Source organism: Ovis canadensis, chromosome X (genome assembly GCF_042477335.2).
Source record: "Ovis canadensis isolate MfBH-ARS-UI-01 breed Bighorn chromosome X, ARS-UI_OviCan_v2, whole genome shotgun sequence".
Classification (NCBI taxonomy): Eukaryota; Metazoa; Chordata; class Mammalia; order Artiodactyla; family Bovidae; genus Ovis; species Ovis canadensis.
Genome location: NC_091727.1, coordinates 78169110 through 78181913, shown reverse-complemented (window position 1 = coordinate 78181913; position 12804 = coordinate 78169110). Strand labels below are relative to the sequence as shown.

Genomic DNA, 12804 nt, shown 5'->3' with positions numbered 1-12804 from the left:
TTTTCTCTCCTCTTTCACTTTCATCAAGAGGCTTTTTAGTTCCTCTTCACTTTTTGCCATTAGGGTGGTGTCATCTGCATATCTGAGGTTATTGATATTTCTCCCAGCAATCTTGATTCCAGCTTGCGCTTCTTCCAGCCCAGCGTTTCTCATGATGTACTCTGCATATGTTGGCAATTTGATCTCTGGTTCCTCTGCCTTTTCTAAAACCAGCTTGAACATCAGGGAGTTCACGGTTCACATATTGGTGAAGCCTGACTTGGAGAATTTTGAGCATTACTTTGCTAGCATGTGAGATGAGTGCAATTGTGTGGTAGTTTGAGCATTCTTTGGCATTACCTTTCTTTGGGATTGGAATGAAAACTGACCTTTTCCAGTCCTGTGGCCACTGCTGAGTTTCCCAAATTTGCTGGCATATTAAGTGCAGCACTTTCACAGCATCATCTTTCAGGATTTGAAATAGCTCAACAGGAATTCCATCACCTCCACTAGCTTTGTTTGTAGTGATGCTTTCTAAGGCCCACTTGACTTCACATTCCAGGATGTCTGGCTCTAGGTAAGTGATCACACCATTGTGATTATCTTGGTCATGAAGATCTTTTTTGTACAGTTCTTCTGTGTATTCTTGCCACCTCTTCTTAATATCTTCTGCTTCTGTTAGGTCCATACCATTTCTGTCCTTTATCGAGCCCATCTTTGCAAGAAATGTTCCCTTGGTATCTCTCATTTTCTTGAAGAGATCTCTAGTCTTTCCCATTCCATTGTTTTCCTCTATTTCTTTGCATTGATCACTGAGGAAGGCTTTCTTATCTCCCTTTGCTATTCTTTGAAACTCTGCATGCAGATGCTTATATCTTTCCTTTTCTCCTTTGCTTTTCACTTCTCTTCTTTTCACAGCTATTTGTAAGGCCTCCCCAGACAGCCATTTTGCGTTTTTGCATTTCTTTTCCATGGGGATGGTCTTGATCCCTGTCTCCTGTACAATGTCACGAACCTCCATCCCTAGTTCATCAGGCACTCTATCTATCAGATCTAGGCCCTTAAATCTATTTCTCACTTCCACTGTATAATCATAAGGGATTTGATTTAGGTCATACCTGAATGGTCTAGCAGTTTTCCCTGCTTTCTTCAATTTAAGTCTGAATTTGGCAATATGGAGTTCATGATCTGAGCCAGTCAGCTCCTGGTCGTTTTTGCTGACTGCATATAGCTTCTCCATCTTTGGCGGCAAAGAATATAATCAATCTGATTTCGGTGTTGACCATTTGGTGATGTCCATGTGTAGAGTCTTTTCTTGTGTTTTTGGAAGAGGGTGTTTGCTATAACCAATGCATTCTTTTGGCAAAACTCTATTAGCCTTTGCCCTGCTTCATTCCATATTCCAAGGCTAAATTTGCCTGTTACCCCACGTGTTTCTTGACTTCCTACTTTTGCATTCCAGTCCCGTATAAAGAAAAGGACATTTTTTTGGGTGTTAGTTCTAAAAGGTCTTTTCGGTCTTCATAAAACCGTTCAACTTCAGTTTCTTCAGCATTACTGGTTGGGGCATAGACTTGGATTACTGTGATACTGAATGGTTTGCCTTGAAAATAGAGATCATTCTGTAATTTTTGAGACTGCATCCAAGTACTGCATTTCAGACTCTTTTGTTGACCATGATGGCTACTCCTTTTCTTCTAAGGGATTCCTGCCCACAGTAGTAGATATAACGGTCATCTGAGTTATATTCATCCATTCCAGTCCCTTTTAGTTCGCTGATTCCTAGAATGGTGATGTTCACTCTTGCCATCTCCTGTTAGACTACTTCCAATCTGCCTTGATTCATGAATCTAACATTCCAGGTTCCTATGCAATATTGCTCTTTACAGCATCAGACCTTGCTTCTATCACCAGTCACATCCACAGCTGGGTATTGTTTTTGCTTTGGTTCCATCCCTTCATTCTTTCTGGAGTTATTTTTCCACTGATCTCCAGTAGCATATTGGGCACCTACTGACCTGTGGAGTTCCTCTTTCAGTACCCTATCTTTTTGCCTTTTCATACTGTTCACGGGGTTCTCAAGGCAAGAATACTGAAGTGGTTTGCCATTCCCTTCTCCAGTTGACCACATTCTGTCATAGCTCTCCACCATGACCTACCCGTCCTGGGTGGCCCCACACAGCTTGGCTTAGTTTCATTGAGTTAGACAAGGCTGTGTGGTCCATGTGATTAGACTGACTAGTTTTCTGTTATTATGGTTTGTGTGTCTGCCCTCTGATGCCTCTTGCAGCATCTTGGACATGGGATATCTCTTCATGGCTGCTCCAGCAAAGTACAGCTGCTGGTCCTTACCTTGGACAAGGGGTATCTCCTCACAGCCACCCCTCTGGCCCTCCTGCACCAGCTGTGTCGGACCATATCCATTTTTTTATTTAATAATATCCATTTTTAGATTTAATAATTCATTAGTTAGCCAAAATGAATCACTTATGTTTGTTTTGCCAAAGTATCTCAGGAACATTTAGTTAGAGCACTCTTTATCCAAACTTGAATACAAGAAATATATATTTTGGGTTCAGGAGTGCCTTGCTTCTCAATAACCAGAATAACCAGTATTTTAGTTCAATTGTTCTAAAAATTTTTTAAGTAGCCGACTACAAAAATGCAATCATAATTTGTTGATTTTGAAATGGTCCTAAACACATTAACTGGTAATAGTTTAGCCAATCCCCTTCTATACTTTTCCTCTGTATTGCAAAAAAAAAAAAAAAAAAAAAAGAAGAAGAAGAAGAAGAATGCAATTTTTGGTTTGTAACAAAATAACCACACTCACCCATCCCCCCATATAAATGAAAAGTCATGAAAACCAAAAGAAAAGAGAGGCGTATAGTACACATTACAATTATTTTGGACTCCTGGTCTGATTTTTATTAGCCCTTCCCTGGTTTCTTTCAGATCTTGGACATGTCACCAGCCATTATTTCATTGCCTGACACATTGTAATCATAAGAAAGAATTGTATACTGCACTTCATTTCAAGGGCACCCAGATTGAATTACAAAAAAAAAAAAAAATCTTTAATATAGGCTCAGTGGTGCCAAATTATGTTTATTTTACATTTCCCCAATGATAGTTTCACATCAAAAGAAACTTTCCAGTAAACCCAGTTTAGGTGTGGTTGACCTCATGCCTGTCTACCTCTATAGGAAACATTATATTTCTCCTTAGGAACAGAAAAAAGTCTTTCCCACCCCTTTCTAATTTCCCCCAAACACTGTTAGGGTTAGTAAAATGTAGTGGGAAATACAGATTATTCTGTTTGAGAAAATATATTATTTTTATTAATGCATCCTTATATTTCTCAGAACTTTATTGGGATGTCATTTCCTTTTTCCTAATGTCTGCCACTACCTCAGTGTTTATTGGAGAATGCATATTTGCTTAAGTTCAATTTCCTCCAAAAAGCTAACTTGCAAAGCAAAATGCAACTTTTACTGTCTTTGTAGGAACCTCTGTCACCATTCCTAAGAGGAGGCCATTTCTTTCCAGGAAATAATGTTATTTATGAAAAAACCATAAGAAAAGTGGAGAAACTAAATATGGATCAGGTATGTGAAATTTGTTTTAAGGTTTATAAGTGTATGCTTTTGAATTATAAATATTTTAATAGAGTTAAAATGACATTCAATTTTCAAGTGTCAGGTGAGACCACTATGAGTCATAATAATACTTCTTTATATTTACAGCACTTCATATCATCCTTAACAATTTCATTTAGATTTCTTCATTTGAAGTATTGTCCCCATTTTACTGAAAGAGAAATTGAAATGAAGAGATGCCCAGTCATGGAGAAAATTAATGGTAGAATCTGAACTTAATATAGATATCTCAGTGTTTTGTACATTTCTTTTAAACTAAGCTCACAAAAATAATAATTTAAAACATTGTAATTTTTTCTTAATTAATTTAATATGAAATGAATTTCTAAATGAACACTATGAGCAGATGGGCAAAATACTCTATACTCTAAAAGATCTAGAAAATGAAATCTTGAAGTCAGGTTTTTGAAATTCCATTAAGCTTAGCTGAGACCATGTACAGAGTACAAAACTACAGCAGGGTGATGGTAATTCCATGACATTTAGAGCTCCTCCCTCCTTGTGCCTTTCCATCCTTCAAACAGAGTTGTTACTGAAACCAGTAGACGTTTCACATTGACATGCTCAATGGGTACAAGCATGCTCAGGCCAGACAAAGCCTGGGATTTATCTCTTGAACTACATTAGTGCAATAGCTTCTTAAGCCTTCGGTAGCAAAGTACTACAATCTGAGTGGCTTGAAACAACAGAAATTTATTGTCTCACAGTTCTGGAGGCCAGAACTATGAAATAACCATATTGGAAGGGCCATGCCTCCTCTAAAACCTCTATGGAAGGAACTCTTCCCTTCCTATCTCCTAGTTTCTGGTGGCCTCAGGCTTGTAAATGCATGATTTTAATTCTCCATTGTCACATAGCCTCCTTCCTGCGTGTCTTCATGTGGTCTTCCCTCTGTGCATGTTTGTCTCTGTGTCCAAATTTCCCCTTTTCATGAGGACACCATTCATTCTTGATTAAGATTTATTCTAATAACCTCATTTTAACTTGATTACCTCTGTAAAGACCCTGTTTCCAAGTAAGTTCACATTCTGAAGTAGTGGGAGTACTGGGAGTTAGGACTTAAGTGATTTGGGGGGGGGGGGAGGTGTAATTCAACCTAGAACAGATAGTTAAATACTATCAAACGAATTTTGATCACAAAATCATTTTTTCTCATATGCAAATGAAACATTAAAACATACTAAATTCTCCTTTTTCATTTTTCTTGGCATGAGAACATATCTTGTTTTTATTAGTATTTATGGGCAGTTGTTACCCAGTTCATTGGAACTAATATATTATTTACTCATTTGATACCCAGTAATAACGAAATAGAGTAAGCTCTCAGAATCATAAGCATCCAAATCTTTTAAGATTCTGGTCTGCTTCAAAAATTGGATATAGTCTGAAGGAGTTAGTATACTACATATTAAACACATATTTTCCAGTTTCTGTACATTATGATACAAAATAGAAAAACTTCATGAAATGTCAGTTTTTCAAAAGACACTTTCTTCAAGCTACTAGGTTATAACATCTGTCCTTTATCTAACTGAACTCCCAAAACAGTAAGCTTGACAGTTTTAAATAGTAAGGAATTTTTGAGATACATCATTTCACACTGCTTCCAACTTCTTGTTTCAAAGAGAGCAAACAGCTTTCTAAATCTTGGCCCTAGGAAAATATTGAATATCCTGTACATTATTGTTGCTACATATTTGTAACAATTAAAGATGTTTTCAGTGAACATTGCTGCTATTTACTATAATATCAATAGCTAAATTACTATTAACTTGACTATTTACTTTTATATGTCCACTATTCTTATTAATAACTTAAATGATTTGGGAGTTTGGGAACTGCCATAGGAGACTGCCTAAGGTTTAAAGGAACCATGCATATTAAAATACAATTGCTCTGACCTAGCTTAGTTTCCTCAGTGACAGAAACATAATGGGATGAACTGGATAAAGCTAGAGTCTGGATGAACCTGCTTAATGCCATCATGAAGTGAAGTGAAAGTCACTCAGTCATGTTTGACTCTTTGCAAGCCCATGGACTATACAGTCCATGGAATTCTCCAGGCCAGAATAATGGAGTGGGTAGCCTTTCCCTTCTCCAGGGGATCTTCCCAATCCAAAGATCTGACCCACTTCTCCCACACTCCAGGCAGATTCTTTACCAGCTGAGCCACAGGGAAAGCCCAGGGATACTGGAGTGGGTAGCCTATCCCTTCTCCAGCAGATCTTCCCGACCCAGGAATTGAACTTGAGTCTTCTGCATTGCAGGTGGATTCTTTACCAAATTGAGCTATCAGGGAAGCCAATGTCATCATGAGACTAATTTAAAAAAAAAATGTCATCATGAGACTAATTCAAATAGGACTAGCTTTTAGGGGATGGAACCTGTCCAAAAAAGAGGTCTTTATAGTAGAAGGATGGTAAAGTAATGCCAGTGGCAAGATAATTATCCAATTCATATGGATCAAACCTGGGTCTCCTGCATTGCAGGCAGATACTTTACCATCAGAGCCACAAGGAAAGTCTATAAATTGTACTCTGTGTATATTTTTCTTAAGCAAAGAAGAGAAATATATGGTAAGATATTTGGTAAATCAGAAATGTTTGAACTTTGTACATTAAAAACTCAGCTTGTGATATGTCACAAAAGTATGAGAAACATGAATATCTTGCTTCAGAAAAATAATTTTAGCAGTCAGGTATGAGGACTGAAAACTGAAAACCTGCTAAGACTTCAGTGGTACCAGTTAGTGGTTCACAGGTCAAATAGGGTTTAGGAAAACCACAAGACATCTCAGATGGAGAGACTGTCAGCATTCCATTCAAGAGTCAACTGATACATTAATAAGAAAAGATGGTTGAGAAATGGGTTTTGTTTTCTTTATTGTCATTTCAAAGTTTTTCCTCATCTGTTAAAGGACGCATTCCCCTCCCCCCCCAGAAGGAATTTTATTTCAGTAATGTACTAGCTCCTCATTGGGTGAAAGTTTTCTCCAACTATCACCCTGACTTTTCCTAATCTAGTGTATGAAGGTATTTTGTAACAGAAAAGAACAAAATTTTCATACCAAAAATTCGTACAAAAGCTAGATAATACACAGTCAGACTTCTAAGCTGTGCAGAACTTACTTAGTGCTAGTATATTTGTAGAGAAGAAGAAGAGAAAAAAAAGAGAGAGAGAGAAAAAAAAGATTCTATTTGAAAGCAGCTTGGAGAGAATTATTCTATGAACTGATTCTGTGACCTTTATTTATATGTTTAACAAGGCAGTTCCTACTTGTAAAATGTATCTCTTAATACATATTTTTTCCAAAATATTTTTATATACATGAAAAGATATTTGTATACATGATAAAAATTTCAAAGCATAAAAATATAAAAGGTACAAAAAGAGTGCAAAAAATCTTCTCTGTCCTGTTCTTCTTTTCCCTTAGTTCCTCTTCCTAGAAGCAGTCATTCTCAGTGTTTTTGTTCCATGCATATATTTAAAAGCAATTGTATATGTTTGTAAGTATACATGTGTGTACATTAAAAATATTATACACAAGGAGTATACTATATTCATTCTTATGCATCTTGTTTCTTCAATTAATACAGGTTGAAAATTGTTCCATATAAAAATTTTAAAATTTGAAGTGCCTTACTTCATTAACATAGTTCACCTTTCCATAGTCAAAAGGAAATAGAGCATTGAATTTATACTTTCAAGGTTAATTTTATGTGCATGAATGTAGCATTATGGTTCAAGCAGAGTATTTTTATTCTGGGTGAAAGTTTTTTTTGAAAACTGGCTTTAAGGTATCTGTTTCCAAAGTAGAATAGAACAAAATAACATAGAAAATTCAAACATACCTGAAATCTTCAAAACTGAAATAACCAGATACCTTTTCTTAGTGTGTGCTCAACACTTACCAGAAGCAAAATCACAGTAAATAAGCAAACAGCTAACAAAGATTTAGTTTAAAAACAAGTTCCAAAATATTTTGAAGACAGTACAAATTCAGTCTAATGGTCTGAATGAACTCTGAGCAAGAAGTCATAAGTTCCAGACCCAATTTTGCCATTAATTATACCATCATAAGTAAATTATCCTACCTCTCTGGATCTCATGGTTATTTTATTTTATTTTTTTTACCTGCAAAACTAATGGGTGGTTGATGATTAAGTTGATGATGATGATGGTGACAATGATAAAATTTGATAATGATAATAGTAAACGTTAATTCCCACCTACTTTATACTTGGCACTTTGCAAACATTAATTTACTCCCCACAGCAACCCAATGAGGTACATACTATCTCCCCTTTCACACATGAGGAAACTGAGGCTTATAAAATTGCATATACAGTTTCTCAAGATCACAGAGTTAATGGTAGAATCAGAGTTAGAATCTATGTTTTCTGGATCTGAAGGTTCAGTTACTGTTTTCCAATCTTTTCTTAATTTATGCTTGATTTTCATAAGTGTAAGAACTTCACTTGCCCCCACTGTGACTCTATTATGCTTCTGACACTGAAAGTCACTACAATATTTTATTTTCTAATTTATATCCATCAATATCTTCAGTATTATAATATTATGCAATTAGATCCTGAAGTGCCTATTGAATCATGAATATTGGGTTAATTAATTAAATATTAATTAATTAATATTAATTAAAATTAATATTCATTTTAGTTTTAGTGTTAAGTATAACGAATATTAACTTAATCAGAACATGCAATTCCATGGCCAACTTAGGTAAGTATTTGGATTGTCACAGCCACCTGATCAAATAAAAATAGAGTTCAGTACAACTTTTTTCCAATGGAATAATTGGAAAACTAATATATCACTTATTAAAACTATAAATCCTAGGGCTTAATTTATCTTGTGAAAGAACACATTCAATTTTTTAAAATGGATTTTCTTTTATTAATACTTTTTATTCTAAATATTTTTGGCTTGTGTATGTATTTTAGGAATGCTATCCTCAGGTTCAGTGCAATCATCACATTGTTCAACAGCCCCAGATCATCCACTCTCCACACTGTGAACAATCCCATTCTAGTCAGAAAATCCAAACCATCACAGGAAGTGATTCAGTTTCTACAAACACTGGAATTGAACTGTGTCATGGTGGCTCAAACCATACACATGAGCAGGTAAGATTAATGGAATGATTCCTTGTAAAATTGAAATAATCTCTTAAACCCTTCTCACACTTCTGTAAAGATACCTACATTAAATTTTCATCAAAATATTGAGGGGTTATACCATGGGGATTTGTGTTTTATTATGGCATTTTTAAAATAAAATTTTCTATCTCTTCTCAGAACACAAAATAATTCAGGTATATTAATACATTAAATCTATGAGGGAAGTTAGGAACTGATAAATGAATATCTAATTTCTAGCTGAATGGATACAACAGTTGTACAACATTAAATATTTTTATGAGATATGATATTTAAATGAAAAATGAATTAGAGTTGATATTTCTAAGATGATTGTAATGGTCACATTTCACAAGCTGGTAACTTTTATGTTTTCTTTGCAAATTTGGTATATTAACTCAGGTTATAATAGGAATACATTTTATTGTGTGTTTCATTAACAAGACAGAAACTAAAAGTTGCTAAGAAGAAATCTGTTGGAATGCAATCATCAGTGACTAATTTATGTTCTGAATACTTTGGAACTTTGTAAACATCTGTTATATAGGTGTTAAAGGAGAAAAAAGATGGTCTTGAATCTTGGGAAAACTAGCAATAATAACTGGAACTATGGAAAATAAATAATTTGTACATTTTCATATTTTTCCCAGTAAAAAATAATTTGTTCAACTGATCTCTCTCATAGGTAACTCATATGCAACTGAAAGACAAAATAAAAAAGAATAAGAAAAAATAAAGGACCTTGCCCATATAAAAATATGATTGTTTTATGTGAGATATGCATGAGGTTATTTCTAAAGACTGAAACTTTGAGATATGCACTTTGGCAATATTGGTAAAAAACAAACAAACAAAAAAGAACCATGAAAGATTTATTTTATTATTTATTTATTTATTTTTTTTTCAGAAGACATTCCAGCTTTACTCTTGCTGAGTCAGGTGATCTTATGTATAACACTTAATTCATCCTGAACCTCAGGATGACCACTTCAGAACTAGGCAAAAGTTCACATAGATGGTTGATCACAATCAGTGTTGTCATCCTGGGGGAGGGGGGGAGGAATGAGATAAACAAGTTTTCCATATGTGCATGAAGGGCTGAGGAAATGATGATGGCCATTCAGTTCAGTTCAGTTCAATCTGTTCAGTCATGTCCGACTCTTTGTGACCCATGGACTGCAGCACGCCAGGCTTCCTTGTCCATCACTAACTCTCGGAATTCACTCAAAATTGTGTCCATTGAGTCGGTGATGCCATCCAACCATTTCATCCTCCATCATCCCCTTCTCCCATCCTCGATCTTGCCCAGCATGAGGAACTTTTCAAATGAATCAGCTCTTCTCATGAGGTGGCCAAACTATTGGGGTTTCAGGTTCAATATCAGTCCTTCCAATGAATATTCAGGACTCATTTCCTTTAGGATGGACTGGTTGGATCTCCTTGCAGTCCAAGGGACTCTCAAGAGTCTTCTCCAACACCACAGTTAAAAAGCGTCAGTTCTTTGGGGCTCAGTTTCTTTATAGTCCAGCTCTCACATCCATACATGATTACTGGGAAAACCGTAGCCTTGACTAGACGGACATTTGTTAACAAAGTTATGTCTCTGCTTTTTAATATGCTGTCTAGGTTTTATTTTTATTTATTTATTTATTAATTTATTTTAGTTTTTTATTTTTTATTTTGATGTTCAAGCTGGTTTTATTTTTTTTTATTTTTTATTTTTTTAGTTTTTTATTTTTTAAATTTTAAAATCTTTAATTCTTACATGCATTCCCAAACATGAACCCCCCTCCCACCTCCCTCCCCATAACATCTCTCTGGGTCATCCCCATGCACCAGCCCCAAGCATGCTGCATCCTGCGTCAGACATAGACTGGCGATTCAATTCACATGATAGTATACATGTTAGAATGTCATTCTCCCAAATCATCCCACCCTCTCCCTCTCCCTCTGAGTCCAAAAGTCCGTTATACACATCTGTGTCTCTTTCCCTGTCTTGCATACAGGGTCGTCATTGCCATCTTCCTAAATTCCATATATATGTGTTAGTATACTGTATTGGTGTTTTTCTTTCTGGCTTACTTCACTCTGTATAATCGGCTCCAGTTTCATCCATCTCATCAGAACTGATTCAAATGAATTCTTTTTAACGGCTGAGTAATACTCCATTGTGTATATGTACCACAGCTTTCTTATCCATTCATCTGCTGATGGACATCTAGGTTGTTTCCATGTCCTGGCTATTATAAACAGTGCTGCGATGAACATTGGGGTACATGTGTCTCTTTCAATTCTGGTTTCCTCGGTGTGTATGCCCAGCAGTGGGATTGCTGGGTCATAAGGTAGTTCTATTTGCAATTTTTTAAGGAATCTCCACACTGTTCTCCATAGTGGCTGTACTAGTTTGCATTCCCACCAACAGTGTAGGAGGGTTCCCTTTTCTCCACACCCTCTCCAGCATTTATTGCTTGCAGATTTTTGGATCGCAGCCATTCTGACTGGTGTGAAGTGGTACCTCATTGTGGTTTGGATTTGCATTTCTCTAATAATGAGTGATGTTGAGCATCTTTTCATGTGTTTGTTAGCCATCCGTATGTCTTCTTTGGAGAAATGTCTATTTAGTTCTTTGGCCCATTTTTTGATTGGGTCGTTTATTTTTCTGGAGTTGAGCTGCATAAGTTGCTTGTATATTTTTGAGATTAGTTGTTTGTCAGTTGCTTCATTTGCTATTATTTTCTCCCATTCCGAAGGCTGTCTTTTCACCTTGCTTATATTTTCCTTTGTTGTGCAGAAGCTTTTAATTTTAATTAGATCCCATTTGTTTATTTTTGCTTTTATTTCCAGCATTCTGGGAGGTGGATCATAGAGGATCCTGCTGTGATTTATGTCTGAGAGTGTTTTGCCTATGTTCTCCTCTAGGAGTTTTATAGTTTCTGATCTTACATTTAGATCTTTAATCCATTTTGAGTTTATTTTTGTGTGCGGTTTTAGAAAGTGATCTAGTTTCATTCTTTTACAAGTGGTTGACCAGTTTTCCCAGCACCACTTGTTAAAGAGATTGTCTTTACTCCATTGTATATTCTTGCCTCCTTTGTCAAAGATAAGGTGTCCATATGTGTGTGGATTTATCTCTGGGCTTTCTATTTTGTTCCATTGATCTATATGTCTGTCTTTGTGCCAGTACCATACTGTCTTGATGACTGTGGCTTTGTAGTAGAGCCGGAAGTCAGGCAAGTTGATTCCTCCAGTTCCATTCTTCTTTCTCAAGATTGCTTTGGCTATTCGAGGTTTTTTGTATTTCCATACAAATCTTGAAATTATTTGTTCTAGTTCTATGAAAAATGTGGCTGGTAGCTTGATAGGGATTGCATTGAATTTGTAGATTGCTTTGGGTAGTATACTCATTTTCACTATATTGATTCTTCCAATCCATGAACATGGTATATTTCTCCATCTATTAGTGTCCTCTTTGATTTCTTTCATCAGTGTTTTATAGTTTTCTAAATTTTAAAATCTTTAATTCTTACATGCGTTCCCAAACATGAACCCCCCTCCCACCTCCCTCCCCACAACATCTCTCTGGGTCATCCCCATGCACCAGCCCCAAGCATGCTGCACCCTGTGTCAGACATAGACTGGCGATTCAATTCTTACATGATAGTATACATGTTAGAATTCCCATTCTCCCAAATCATCCCACCCTCTCCCTCTCCCTCTGAGTCCAAAAGTCCGTTATACACATCTGTGTCTTTTTTCCTGTCTTGCATACAGGGTCGTCATTGCCATCTTCCTAAATTTCACATATATGTGTTAGTATACTGTATTGGTGTTTTTCTTTCTGGCTTACTTCACTCTGTATAATCGGCTCCAGTTTCATCCATCTCATCAGAACTGGTTCAAATGAATTCTTTTTAACGGCTGAGTAATACTCCATTGTGTATATGTACCACAGCTTTCTTATCCATTCATCTGCTGATGGACATCTAGGTTGTTTCCATGTCCTGGCTATT

The 12804-nt window shown here is 36.1% G+C and overlaps 1 protein-coding gene across 1 annotated transcript in view; it reads left to right on the top strand.

The window, feature by feature from the left end:
- POF1B (POF1B actin binding protein) overlaps positions 1-12804 on the top strand; it is a 100771-nt gene that overhangs the window by 43788 nt on the left and 44179 nt on the right. The window contains exons 5-6 of the mRNA XM_070290354.1: positions 3486-3587; positions 8600-8782. Coding sequence (XP_070146455.1) covers positions 3486-3587; positions 8600-8782 — 285 coding nt within the window. The remainder of the gene's footprint in view (positions 1-3485; positions 3588-8599; positions 8783-12804) is intronic.